Raw genomic sequence first — 15,311 nt, 5'->3', positions numbered from 1 at the left:
GAATACAGAAAATAAACACAATCTTCTGGTATAACCATTTAAGTGTCACAGGATGAGTAAATACTGCAGTGAATCCTAACGCTTGAAAAAGAGCCTTCCAGAGTCCAGAAATCCACCTGGCTGCCAAGAATAATACTTCTGTGGTTCAAGCAATACCAGTACCCGGAGGGGTTTTCACTGACATAACCATATGAGTTACTACACGTTGGTTAAAATAGAAAAAGCAGGCATTTGTGAATGTACAGCTTGCAGATATCTTTAAACTACTCATAAAAATTATACAAATATACAAGATTCTAGGACTATGCAGCATCTGTTTAAAAGGCTTGATTATATGAGGGTTTTTCCTCTTTCAATGGGGGGATGACACAAATCTCTTAAATCAATATCACTGAATGAAGCCCCGTGATGAGAACAGAACAAATACATGAGTGATTCTGGCTTTGGGCTAAGCACAAACAACTGCCACAGGACAAAATCGAATCAATTAGATACTGAAGAAAACCTTTCCGTTCACCAGACTATGATGAAGCAAGGTTTGCTGGGTTCCCCAGCAGTCCAACAAGCGCACAGTGTCTTCTCTGTATTTCACACATGATTTCTATTTCAGCTCTGATGTCAAACTCAACATCACACATCATGGCACAAAGAAAGAATCAGTTTAGCTAGTTGAGTGAAACACCAGACAGCTGCTAGCAGAGACAGGTCATGGCTGGGGAGGGGCACAGCACATTCAGTTCGCTGTGTTTTCCTTCGGAAGAATGTCAATAAAAACCATGGCCAAATGATGTATTGAAGGGAAAGTCCCGCTATACTGTAAACCGCTGGGTTAACCTAACAGTGGCAGTCAGGCAAGTTTGCATTGGGGAACCCTGGCCAAACACACAGCTGCCAAGAACTTGAAGAAAGCTGTCTTTCTCCCTCGGTGTCCCAAGGAAGGGACGGGTCCCACATTTAGAAACGTTATTTCGGGGACCAATAGCAATTTATTTTGATAGAACCACTGGATGTTTTTTCTTCAGTTCTCAACAAAGGAGCCATATTAGGAAATAATCTTGCAAAAAGCAAAGTACCCCCTCCCCCTTGCCCACGATCGATGCACACACGCGGTGCACAATGGCCGGCTCGCCCGCACTCGCCCACGCGGCCGACGAACCGGGCAGCCTCCCCGCCGCAGCCTAGGCGCCCAAGGCCCGTCCGATGCCGGGAGCTGCTCGGCGTTCGCTCCGGGGCTGCCCGCCCCCCAGCGGGGCCCAGGGGAAGCGGCTGCCAGCGGCCGGACGCCGATCCCCGCGGGGCAGGGGGCGCTCCGACGCCCACCTGCGGGCCTAACGGGGCGGGCGCAGCGCGGCCCCGGCCCAGCACGCGGGGCTGAGACTCAGCTGTCACCCCGCCCGGCCGCGCGCGCCCAGAGGCAAAAACTTGGCGGGCAGTGGACACACGGACCCAGATGGCCTCGGGGGTCCCTCAGGCCCTCCCCTCCGCGCCGGCCCCGTCACCGCCGCACTCACCTTCTTCCGGGGCTGCCATTTCATCATATTTGTACAGCCGACCCGGGGCGCATCAAGATGTGGGCTGGGGGCTAGGGGCAGACGCAGGGCGGTGGCGACTGCAAGTCATACTGCCTCCTTGCACCCCCTAGTTCTTTCCCGTGTTCGCAGCGAGAGGGAAGAGCCCGGGAGAGGACCGACAGTCTTCGTCTTCGGTTCAATGCGAAGTGCCGCGGCCACGACACTCTCCCACGGGGCTAGGAAGTCCCAGCAGCCAGCGGCTCACCCGGGCCGGAGCGGGGCATGGTCCCCAACCCGAGCTTACGAAAGGGCCCCGCAGCCAGCGACAGGAGCTCTCAGATCAGCCGCAGACCCCTCAGAGCCGAGACCCAAGACACGAGCTGCCACAGAAACCCGGCCCGGTTCCTGCCATCCAAGACCCTTTTGGCGAATTCTCTTCTCGAAAAAGATTAGACAAGCAATGAAACCCTCACACGCAGCCTGGAGCAATTCCCAAAATTCTGGGTGTATTTCTCGTTTGTAAAATTTAGCAAAGAAAATTCCAAAGATCTGCAATCAGAGCTTCTTTGCGCAGTTTTCTGCTTCTCAGACAACTTGGGATCGGATCTGCCCTTCCGAAATGCCTACCTTCCCTCAGCACAGTAAATAGGAAAACTTGGTTTGTGTGTTTAGATTTTTTTTTTTTTTTTAATTCCCAAGAACCTTAGTGGGGAAAGGCTGGAAGGAAATCCTGCAAGAACCTAACTCCACAGCTCAGTCTGCACTAATGACTTCCTTCCCTTCAGTGTGAGCACAGCCCAGCTCCAGCCACACTGAGCACAGGGTTTCTGGGTCTTAGTGCCACGACATCTACAATACAGCAAAAAAAAAAAAAAAAAAAAAGTAAAGCTACAGTTCCATGGGCATCCACAGGCTGGCTAGGAAACCTCTCTAGAATTCTTAGATTTCTGTGAGCTACATAGAGAAACAAAAAGGAGAAAAATCCAAATCAAACAGCTACTAGGGAGCTGGAGGGATGTCTCCTCAGCTAACTTCACTGAGGACCTGTTCCCAGAGACCAGGAATTAGTTCACAACCATCAGCCATGCCAGTTCCAGGGGATCTGCCCTCCACTGGCTCCGGCACATGGTTGTGCACCTAAACTCTTACAAGCAGCCACACTTAACAGAAATAAAATAAATAAAAATGAATCTTTTAAAAGTCCATAAAAATTCTAATTTTAAAAAAGTACTTACATAACAGCTAAAAAAAATTGTCCTAGCAACTTAAATATTAATTTTATTTGCTCCTCTAAATTACTTGCTTTTTCAAAGTCTCACTATTTAACCCAGGCTGGTCTTGAACTTGTCAATTCAAGCCTTCCTTCCATTTCACCCTCCTGAATAGCTTAGCTGGACACATGGGCACAGACCACCATATTTGGATAGTATTAATTTCATCACTATAAAATATTACTATAGAGACTAAGTTTTATTCATCTTCTGTGTACTGTGGGTGGCGATTAATCTATGAATAAAAATACTATGTAATACTACTATCATTTATCTAACATGCCTGTCAAATCCTAGTCCACCTTAAGGTTACTTCAGTAGCTGCTAATATAATCAACAGTAGAAGTTACTATCCTGCTAACAGATGCAGACAACATTAATGGATGCAGTATGCACCTAACATTCTCTACACACTAGCAGAATTAACTTATACAGGAATCAGATGCAGGTGTGTCACTATCCCAGATTATAAATAAAGTCATTAAAGCACCAAAAACAATTACAGCCACCCTTCAGTGACCACACAGATTTCTCTCATTCTATTTTCTATAGGAGGACATTGAGACTCACAGTTGCTTGCTCGACTGAGATGCTCATATAGAGTATGGGGGCTGGACTTCACACCCACAGGACTTTACTCCAGAGCCTATGTCATTACACACTGAGCACCACAGCTATGTGCCACATAACGCTGCTATGTCCTTGCACAGCCTCAGGGATTGGGACCTGATGGGGTGGTAAGGGAGTGAAGTAAAGACAGACAGGTGGACACTTGGACAGAAAAGCTGGAGTCAGGTGGACTGGCTTTAAGATGGAGAAGCCTCACCACCCCTAGGTTTACTATAGAGTCAGAGGTGGGGGTTATTGCACTCTGATGAACAGGGAGATAGGTTTAGCAATCTCAGTTGGAGCAATCTTTGTATGAGTACAGTTTTCAGGCCTTAAATATCCAGGGGAGAAAGCTATGGTAGACATTTTCTGTACATATCAGCAACACTTGCACTTAAGTCTCCCAAGAAGGCTTTGTCAGCTCTCTGAGCCTGAGGCTCTGGGGTCCTTGACAAGGCTATGCCGGTGTCAACAGCACACATTCACTCAGGGCTTTAGCCACTCAAGACTTTCTCTGTTCTCTAACATACTCCTCATCGTAAGTGTAAGCCCTGATTGTCAACCCCATTCCTGGGTGCTACAAATACAAGGAAGAGGCTGTTCCAAATCATGACTTCAGCCACAAAGAAATCCAACATTCTCAGTGTACTGTGACATACTTAAATTATTCTGGCAACTTAGTATACATATCCTACCAGAACTGAAAATTCCATATTAACCTACCTAAAATCAGCCTCGCTTCCTAACCATCCTGTTTCTGTCTGTGACATCACTATGTTCCCAGGACCACAAACTCACACCACATCATTTCTCACATCTAATCTGTCACCAAGTCCTCTCACGTCTTTCCAAATGTCACTTTCAAATTCTTCTTGCTGGCTCCAGAAGCCAGAGCCTCATGAAACATTTGTACCAACTAGGTACAAAACATTGCAGAGGACAGAAAGTAATAAAGGAAAACCCTAAGCTAAAGGAGGTTACCAAGAAGTCAGGACAGAGCCTGGTGAGAGACAACCACGCCTTTAATAATTAAGGGGCTCTGTGGCCAAAAGCTGTTGTGGGAGTTAGCTAGAGAACACATCATCACAGAAGAACTGGAAGTAAAAATCCAGGGACGTGCAGCTAACCCAAAGCCAGAAGCGAAGGTGCCTACCACAGCTGAAATGCCTCTAAGGATCTGATCCCCTACCCCCACCCCTGCCTTTCTGAGTTCCTTCTCCCCTTTCTCCCTTACTGGGTCCCGGAACACTGACTTCTCATTGATCCCTGAACATGCCATGAACACACTTGTGATGCCCTGTACCTGGGTCAACCTTCCTCCTTGGCTCCTTCCTCACACTAGAAAGCTATCTAGAATGACTGGCTGTTTTGTTTGTTTGTTTGTTTGTTTGTTTGTTTGTTTTTAATCCTCCTCACACTGCTACATTTTAGTGCACAGCTCTATCACATACTTTGTTTTTGATTTTAAAAAAAAAAAAGTGTTTTCTCTACAAGAACACAAATTTCAAAGGAACAGGAACTTTAAAAAAATGTTTTTATGTGTATGGGTATTTTGCCAACAATGCTGGGGGAGTCAAGAAAAGAGCAACAGATCCCCTGGAACTGGAATTAGACATGGTTGTGAGTCACCATATGGATGCAGGGACTCAAACCTGGGTCCTCTGGAAGAGCAGCAGGGTGCTTTTAACTCCTGAACTATCTCTAGCCCCAGGAACAAATGTAGCATGAATTCTAGTTGGTCTTAATAATAAAAACTCAAAGACAGATATTGGGGTTAAGGCTGAATATCAGAGAAGCAAAGTGGCCAGTCACTGGCTCTTACCTCTCGCTACCTCAGACAAAAAGGGCTATCCTGTCCTCAGATTGCATATCCAGACTGCACTGCTCCTCTGACTGCACTGCTCTCCAACAAACTTCAGAATGCAATGCTCTCCACTCTTTTTTTTTGGAGGGAGAGTAAAGCTGAAGATCAGAGAAGCAAAGCAGGCAGCTACAAGAGAGTTCTCAGACAGAAGGGGCAACCTGTCCTCAGATTGCCTCTCCAGACTACACTTCTCCTCAGACTGCAATGAGTTCCTGCATCCACCCAGTCATATCACTCCTGTCTCTACCTTCCTTGTTCTGGTATTAAATACATGTGACCCCAAGTGCTGGAATCAAAGGTGTGAACTCTGTTTCTCTTTTAGACTTGTTCACTTTCATGTAGCCCAGGTAGCCTTGAACTAACAGAGATCCAGCTGCCTGTGTCTCCTGAGTTCTGGGACTAAAAGTGTGCACCACCACTGCCTGTCTTCTGTGGGTGTGGGTAGCTCTGTGGGTAGATCTTCAGGCAAGCTTTACTTGTTACATCATAGAATATCAGCACAGACAAGGACATCATTACGATGCCCAACAACACTGGGCTTGGTGGCATTCTCCCCATTTCAGCACTTGGGAAGTGAAGGCAGGACGGAGAGTTAGAGGCCATCCAGGACTCCACAGCAAGATCCTGTCCTAGATATACATAGACAGACCAATACACACCAAGTAGCCAGTAAGATGTCCATGTGTTAGATGTGTTAGAGAACCTCAGTGGTAAAACACCTGTCTGGCATGTGCTTGGTTTAAGCCACACCACCACACACACACACACACACACACACACATACACACATACATAAACACACACACACACACACACACACACACACACACACACACACACACACACACGGTGTAAATTTTTAAATGAGCAAAGGGAAGCCAAGCATGGGGCCCTGTGCTGGGTGATCACAGCACTAGGGAAGCAGAGGTAGAAGGATCAGAAATTCAAGGTCATCCTCAGATACACAGCGAGTTCTAGGCCAGGTGGGCTACCACAGAAGACCCCTATCAAAATTCAAAACAAAACAAGAATGAATGAAGAGAGAGAAGAAAAGAATGGTGAATGGATGAAATTCTAATCTACTTCACACTAAATAGATGATACTTTGTTGTGGGAACCAAATAATTCTTTATTGTATAGAATAAAAAGCACTGAAAGGATTAACAGCAAGAAAACAGGCACAGTTAAATCTCTCTCTCTCTCTCTCTCTCTCTCTCTCTCTCTCTCTCTCTCTCTCTCTCTCTCTCTTTCTCTCTCTCTCTCTCCGATCGGATTGCAGGCTGACCTTTAATGCCTGTGCTCAGGATGTCATCCTAACTGAGCCTCACAAGTTGTTGGAATTACAGGCATGTATTAAGTCCAGCCCAAAGCAGCATTTCATTTTAACCTACCTAATACAAAAGAAAATATTAACTCTGGTTTTATGAGGCTCTTATGAATTTTTTAAAACCATGTGCATGGTTAAAAGGCTTATTATAACTCTTTGATGGACAACAAAACCAAAGTTCAGAGAAATTACATGACCTGTTCAAGGATATATCATAAGTGCACAGAAAAGAAAGGCTCAGACTACTGGCCCTGCTGGACAGATCAGGAAGGCGGGTGGATGTTTAGGAGTGAGGAGAAGTTTCTTTAGACTGCCTCTGGATTTCTGTAGAACACACATTTTCAGAAGGGTACAGCAAGTGGCATGAATGATGAAATGGGTCTAAAACACAGGTAGTTATGAGGATTGTAACCCATGAGTACAGGAGGGAATCAGCCATGCCAAAGCCTCCAACCTGTAAGGAAGACCATGCAAACTTCCTAAAGTATCCTAAGAAGTCGACCAAAGCATAACCATAGGACCAAACTCCATCTGCATGTCCTAAAGTATGACTGTTAATTCAGCCACTTAAGGTTGCACTTTCCTGTATGAAATTTGGCAACCAAACAGTTGCTAACTTGTGGGGCCCTTTTCCAAAGGCATCTGCAGTCTACCTCTACAGGACCTTGGTCTGTGAACTTCATTAGTGGCATTTCATACACAACAATGTTAAAGTCTTGCTTTGCTAAGAAACTAAAATAACTTGCCAAAGTCCGAGTGAGCCACATGCCCCCTGGCTGCAGGAACTGCCTCCATCCTCCCTAAAACACAAGGTCCACTTCTAAAAGTCTTAACCTCACCTCCGGAACCACCAGCAGCTCTGGAGAGGCTGGGGGTCCTGCTTAGTTCAACACTAACTGAGCACCCACTATGTACCAATGCTCTGGGAACCAAGACAGAAATGAGTGGTGACTGTTGTACTGGAGGCAGAGTAGGTGCACAGCTAACAAAACAACCACAGCAGCCAACATTACCTGATCATACACATGGCTCCTGGGTGTGCAAACCAAGCACGACAAGATGGGACTCGGGACTTGAGACTTGGGAGGCACATTCTGATGCTGGGGCTAGGGAAGTCCAGGGATAGTTAAAACTGACTCTGAGGACTGGAACAGGCCACAGCATTTTTTCAAAACATAAAGAGGCTCTGAGTGGCAGTGTTCTAGATTCAGTGAAGAGCCCAAACCTGAAAGGCAAGTCATTAGGAATCATCCAATAGACCCTAAAATGCAAGGCAAGCTGTACTGGAATTAAGTTAGGAAGACTATGTAGCCTCCATTTGGAGATCAATGTGGGCTACCAATCTTGTCTCAAAACAAACAAACAACAACAACAACAACAACAACAACAACAACCCTACAAAACCACTAAAAGGGGGCAGGGCTAGAAGATGGCTCACTTGGCCAAGTGATTAATGAGGTTTGGGTGCAGCCAGGACCTGAGTTCAATCCCTAGAACACATTTTAACCCACATTCTGAGCCAGCCAGCCTAGCCTAATCAGAAAGTCCCAGGTCCCAGTAAGGGACCCTGTATCATAAGACAAGGTCAGCAGCATATAAGAGATAACACTTGAAGTTGGCTCCATACACATGTGTACACTCTCACACATGCACATAAATAAATTTTTAAAAACTGTTTTTTTTTAAGTTTAGAAAGCTAGGAATGCTATGAGAGTATTAACCAGAATAGTTCATTCACTGAGTATATTCAAGCACTGAAACAATTTAAATGGTTATTTCTTTCAGATAATATTTTGGTACAGGAAACATAGCTCAGTAGTTAAAAGCAATTATTGTGCAAGTATAAGAACCAGAATTCAGACCTCAGCACCCACATTACCACCAGGGTGGGTCCTGAGCACAACTTTAAATCAGGCACTGGGGTGGAACAGGGTGGTGGAGATCGGAGGGTTGCTGAGGCTTACTGGCTGCCAGCCTAGTTGGAAAACATACACTCCAAGAGCAGCAAGAGGCCCTGCTTCGTGAGGTGCAGAGTGAGAAAGGAGGATGTCTCACATGTGCCATACATACATATACTATATGCAGATTTACATACACCATACATACACTCACATATACCATACACACACACATACACACACACACACACACCATACACACACTGATGTACCACACACACACTACATGCAACACTCACATACAACACACACACTCACACATATTCACATAAACCACAACACACAACACACACATACACCACACACACTCACACACACACTCACATATTCCACACACATGCACATACATAAAAATAGCATGAAATAACTTCTTCATGAGAAGGGACTATTAACATTCCCATTTAAGGAAGAGGAAACTAAAAATAAAGGGTTAGCAAATTCCCAGTGCAGCCTGTCCACAGGGTGACAGGAAGGAGTTTCCAGTTACGAGGCAGAAGCCAAAGCCTTCCTCCTGACACTGGAGTTAGACTATGGTGATGAGACTGCATCACACAACGGACTGGCAAATCTATTTGAGTTTTATGTTGGTAATCCTGTAAATACTTGAGAAGACAGAATAAGAGAACAATACAGACAAGAAGATCAATTAAGTTTCTGTGGCAATAAATCAATAACAGATGAAGCAGCTTTGAGCTAGGGCAGCACAAACAAAAGAGGAGCCTTTTTAGGAGAAGCTGCTTGTGAAAGGGGCCATGAAGGAAGATTTAGGGATTATCTCAGAACGTACCATCTTCCAGAAAAACAAGCACTCTGTTAGTTAAAGTACAGCTCACAGAAAGAACAGGTAGACTCTGAATTCAGCTTGAGACCTGTAGAGTCCAAGATACCAAAGTGACAGATGCAGCAAATGGGGAAAAAAGAGGAGGAGGCATGGTTTGGAGATGGACAGATGGATGATAGATAGGTAGACAGACAGACAGACAGACAGGTGATAGATATAATGATAGCTATGTAGAAAGATAATATATGATATATGATAGATATACATACATTTATACATGCATAGATGGACAGATGATAGACATAATTGACAGATAAATGATAGGGATGGATAGACAATAGATGATAGGTATATGATGGATAAGATAGATGATCGGTGATAGACATAGATACAACTTATAGACAAATCAATAAAAGATAAATGCATACATTCATAAATACAACTATAAAGACTACATTAACAATTCATAAAACTTTAGGTTTATAAAAGTTCTCCAAAGATGGAATGTGAACCAGGATGAGAGAGATAAAGGTGGGGACTGAGGCATGGGGGAGAAAGAGAAGAGAAAAAGGGATGGAAATTCATTCTGCCCTGGAACTCACTCTGTAGACCAGGCTGGCCTCAAACTCACAGAGATCCCCCTGCCTCTGCCTCCTGAGTGCTGGGATTTAAGCTAGTTCCAAGACAGCCAGAGGTACACAGAGAAACCTTGTATAGCGAAAGAAAATAAAACAAAAATATGGTTTATACACACAATGGATTTTTTTTCAGCCATAAAAGAAGAATGAGCCGGGCGTTGGTGGCACACGCCTTTAATCCCAGCACTCGGGAGGCAGAGGTAGGCGGATCTCTGTGAGTTCGAGGCCAGCCTGGTCTCCAGAGTGAGTGCCAGGATAGGCTCCAAAGCTACACAGAGAAACCCTATCTTGAAAAAACCAAAAAAGAAGAAGAAGAAGAAGAAGAAGAAGAAGAAGAAGAAGAAGAAGAAGAAGAAGAAGAAGAAGAAGAAGAAGAAGAAGAAGAAGAATGAAATTGTGCCTTTTATAGGAAAATAGATTCAACTGGAGACCACCATATTAAATGAATAAGTCAGTCTTAGAAAGACAAAAGTCACATTTTCTCACATTAATGGTTCCTAGATTTTATATTGATGCATAAAATTGTATTTGTACATGTAACATGAGAGTAAACTTCAAACCACCTAGGAAACAAGGGAACTCATGGCGCTGTAATGTGAGGAAGGGAAGAGTAGCTGGGTGTCAGGGACTATGCTCCAAGTATACTATATGCCTGTATGAAACTGTCCTTATGTAACATAATAACCACATACACTAAAAAAAGAGAAAGGCAATCCCTGCCCCCTCCAAAAAATATTACAAGACATAATGGCACAGGCCTGTAACCCCAGTACTTGGAAAGTGGAGGAAGGGGAAATCGAAGTTTAAAGTCAACCAGGCTACAGGAGATCCTGTCTCAAAAAACAAAATCAACAAGTGTCACATCCAATTAGAAGACTGCATCTAGAACCAAATCTACCCTGACTTTTCCAAAGCTTGAAAACAACCCATGAGGAGAGCAAACACTCAGCAAATGATTGTCCACCTGGACTCTGTGACAGAAGACAACATGGAGGACTGCTCAACAGAAATGCCCAGCACCCACTTCTCTGTACTGCTCACGAAGTAACTGGCTGCTGGCCAGGAAACCCTTTCTTATCTCTCTGGCAAACAGTGAGTACACTATCATAAGAATGTTATCAATATGAAGTTGGTCTGGTGATGCATGACTGAAACCTAGCACTGTGAGGCTGAGATTGTGAGCTTGGAGCCAGCCCAGGCTACATAGGAAGTTCAAGACTACCCTGGGCTAGAAAATAAGATGCTATCTCAAAAAAAAAAAAAAAACCAAAAAGTAAAAAGTAAATAACATCCAAATATTCACAGAACTAAAACTTGAATATGAAGTAAGAAAACATTCTTTTCTTTTTTTGAGAAGTAGGTAGAGCAAGCTGCTCAATTCATACTCTCTGCTTTGGGGGACTTCCTCATGATATGATACGATTCGTGGTAGGGAGTGTCTGTCGTTACAGCATCCAAAACTCCCGACAGCGAGAGTTCCCTAGCACCTGACAGCTACACACTACACCTCTGAACATCCAGTTCTCTGGTAGAACTGTGAATGTGAAGTGACATACAGATGAGTGGCTAAAGCTACAGAAGACATCAAATTCTCAGCCCTGGATGATGGTAGCCTCACAGTGGCATATTACTACAGCTCCAACCTGAACAGTTACAGCTATGACATCCTTGATACAACACAGCTGCTGTAGCATCACAAGAACAAAATTCCTAACCGGCCTCCTTGATTTCTGCCCACTTTGTAAGCCTGACTTACCAGCCTTATCTTTCTTTTTAATCTGTATGGGGGTGCTTCTCTCCATGTATGTCTGTGCACCACTCGAATGCCAAGGAAGCCAGAAGGTGTCAGGCCCCCTGGAACTTGATGGATGTGAGGTTACAAGGCTCCATGTGGATGCTGGGAACCAACTTTGTCCACTGGAACAGCAACCAGTACTCTTAACCACTGAGCCATCTCTCCACCCCAACTGGCCTGGTTTCTTAATGATTCAATAAGGCACTCAATAGTCTTTTAACTAAAATAATCATAGTGGTTTTCTGTTTCTTCATAGATATTTGATTTTATCTGTGCTGGGAGCCATTCTCCTTGCATGAGCACACCCATGAGTCTTCTGGAGAATTCCGTGGCACAGCTGCCTTCTTTCCTTCTCTGGAGGGCTGAGTGGTTCTTTAGCACACCAGTAAGAAGCACCTTCACTCACAGGCCCAAATCTTCACGGTCACCTTTGACCTTTCTCTTCTTTGCTGATATCTGAGGCCTTAGCAAGCCCTCAACATGTTGTATCCTTTCAAAATCTAACCTAAACCCCAACACTTGTCACTCTGCACCTTCCTTTTCAGTCCCCAACGCATCAACATCATCCAGGCTCACTACTGTCATAGCTTTCATACTCTTGGTCTCCTGGTCAAGCAGAACAACCCTGCAACACAAATCAGACCACACATCTCTCCTAGTAAAAGACCTGTGAGAATGCTCCCTTTCCAAAAAAATAAACTTCAGGGACTGGGAGATGGCTCAGTGAGGAAAGTCTTTGTGTGAAAGCATGAGTTTCTGCATTTGGATCCCTGGAGCTCATGTAAAAACTGGGTTCAGTGATTCACAACAGTAACCTCAGCACTGGAGATGGGAAAGTCAGATCCCAGAGACTCGCTGTCAAAACTGGGAGCTGAGGTCTCTTGAGAGACCTTTCTGGGAGTAAGGTGGAGAAACCTCCACCTCCACCTGTGAACTCAAAGAGGCTGTTCACATGGATACGACGTGCACATGATCAAGCCAGGCAACACACTAATGAAGATGGGGAAGAGGAGCTATGAGCAAATGATGACTGCTGGCAGGAGAGTCAGTTTGCGTAGGAATGCAGCCCCTGAGAGCCTCCCCTGCTCCTGCTCCCTCCACAGAGTGCCCTACACTTAGGCACATAAAAGCCACACCAAATGGACTCAGCAGCTTAGGAAAACAAATCATGTGAAGTTGGGAGGGAAAAATGGTGGGAAGAGAATTGTATGGGAGAGAATGTGGGGTAGAGTCGGTCAAAATACATACATGCATGTATGAAATTATCAGTTTTTAAGGAAGGTAGAGAGTAAGAGAGGAAGATACTCAAATGAATCGTGTCCTACACACACACACACACACACACACGTATACATACACAGACACATACACATATGCACAAACACACATGTACACACAAACACACACACACACACACAACACATGTATACTTACACAGACACATACACATATGCACAAACACACATGTACACACACACACACGTATACATACACAGACACATACACATATGCACAAACACACATGTACACACACACACACACACACACACACACAGAACAGAAACAGAAACTGAATACCTTTCCCATGTTCTAGACTAATTTTTACCCTCATTCTCATTGTACTTGCCTTCTCTCTGGTGCAGCCACACCGTCCTTCACAATCTTGGTAGCTATAAATGTTCTTCCTGGAAAACTGGTGTGTCCTTCTTTGTATTCAAGTTTTGTTTGATTTTTTTTCCCAGACAGGACACCATTTGGTCTTTCCATATATGCCTATAGTCCCAACTCTTGGGAGGTCTAGGCAGGAGGATTACTTGAGCTCAGGTGTTTAGAGCCATGGTGAGAGTCAACCTCAAAAAATTAAATAAGCAACCAATTTGAAATGATATAATTTACTTTGCATATGTAAGCTCTATAGATGGTGTCTGTCCAACATTATGACTCCAGACTTTGGGGCAAGTCCCAGTATAAGTACATGTCTTAGACAGGTACTACTGCTATGATGAAACATCATCACCAAAAGCAAGTTGGGGAGGAAGAGGTTTATTTGGTTTACACTTCCACATCACTGTTCATCATTGGAAAAAGTCAGGACAGGAACTCAAACAGGGCAGGAACCTGGTGGCAGCAGCTGATGCAAAGGCCATGGAGGGGTGTTGCTTACTGGCTTGCTCATCATGGCTTCCTCAGCCTGCTTTCTTATAGGACCCAAGACCACCAGCCCAGGGGTGGCATCACCTATAATAAGCTGGGCCTCCCTCATCCAATCACTAATTAGGAAAATACCTTACCATCTTGCCTACAGACCTATCTATGGAGGCATCTTCTTAATTGAGGTTCCCTTCTCTCAGATGAGTTTAGCTTGTGTCAAGTTGACACAAAACTATCCAGCACAGTATTCATTAAATATCTGTTGAACAAATAAATAACTATAATTTCAGTTACATAATAATATTAAATACATAGAACTTGCTTTAGCAATAAGACTCTCAGTGGGGTGCTAAGACCTATATTCAGTCCAAAAATGCCAATGCTGGAGAACTGCCATGAATTCTGTTTTAAATGGTGAGATCCAGGCCAACCTAGGCTACAGAATAAGACCCTATCATGAGAGAGAAAGAAAAGAAAAGAGGAAGGAAGGGAGGGATGAGGGAGGAAGGAAATAAGGAAGGAAGGAAGAGAAAAGGCCATTACTCAAAAACACTCGGGCCTAAATCAGAAGAACTGAAAGAAATGTTTCTGAAAGACACAGAGTAATTATTCTGAAAGAAAAACAATTATTATCCAAATATTCATTTTATTACAGGAACACCAGTACTATCACCTTCTATCCTCCATATCAGGGAAATTTTGTATTACCAAAGATGAGAAGATAAGATGATCTTCAGATAGTTTAATAAACACATTTAAAACACTCTGAAATTCTTAGATGGAATAGAAATCACTTGTCAAAAGTACAATCTTATTTGTCAAAACATGAAATTGGAAAAAGGGAAGACGCAGAAATAACAGGCTTGGGGCTGCCAAGCTGACAGGCTGTCTTAAGTGAGGCAGTCAAAACATTCATATGCTAATTTTTAAAGTGCTGCCTCTCTGGCCACCCTGTAAAATCAAGAGAGAGCTTTGTGTTCCTGCTCCAAAGGTCCCTGAAAAAGTCAGATAATGAACATCCTGATTACCAAATTAAGCAACAGCAATTCATATCAAGGAGCAACTCCTTCAGCTGAGGAGGCATGTAAGACAGGACTCACTGACATGTTTAGAAAGTAATTCACAAGAGTCACCCTACCAAAATACTCTTCGCACCTACGCCACAGCTCCTTGGCAGTAGCACAGAATGCCGGTGACAACTTTCAGTATCAATCAATAGCTAGGATTACTAAATAGTACATTTTGAACCACCTAGCCATCGAATTGTAGCTAAAGGTTGGTGGTGGCTTGTGATAGTAGGGTTGTCATGACTCTGGGAGGCTAGCCCAGACTAGAGTGGAGCTCTATTTCAAAACAAGAAATAAACAAGCAAGTTCATGTACCTGAAATAAATGTGTTAGTCTCGA

At 44.0% G+C, this 15,311-nt stretch overlaps 1 protein-coding gene across 2 annotated transcripts in view; it reads right to left on the bottom strand.

Moving 5' to 3' along the window:
* Positions 1-15,311, bottom strand: part of Ttc28 (tetratricopeptide repeat domain 28) — a 400,070-nt gene that overhangs the window by 293,951 nt on the left and 90,808 nt on the right. The window contains exon 1 of one of the 2 annotated variants that reach the window (XM_027415917.2): positions 1,512-2,294. The exons of the other annotated variant lie outside the window; for it this stretch is intronic. Coding sequence (XP_027271718.1) covers positions 1,512-1,538 — 27 coding nt within the window. The 5' untranslated portion in view covers positions 1,539-2,294. Of the gene's footprint in view, positions 1-1,511; positions 2,295-15,311 lie in introns of those variants that run through there. 2 annotated transcript variants of the gene reach the window in all.

This window comes from Cricetulus griseus, chromosome 4 (assembly GCF_003668045.3).
Source record: "Cricetulus griseus strain 17A/GY chromosome 4, alternate assembly CriGri-PICRH-1.0, whole genome shotgun sequence".
NCBI classification, from domain to species: domain Eukaryota; kingdom Metazoa; phylum Chordata; class Mammalia; order Rodentia; family Cricetidae; genus Cricetulus; species Cricetulus griseus.
This window is presented reverse-complemented; position numbering and strand designations above follow the sequence as displayed.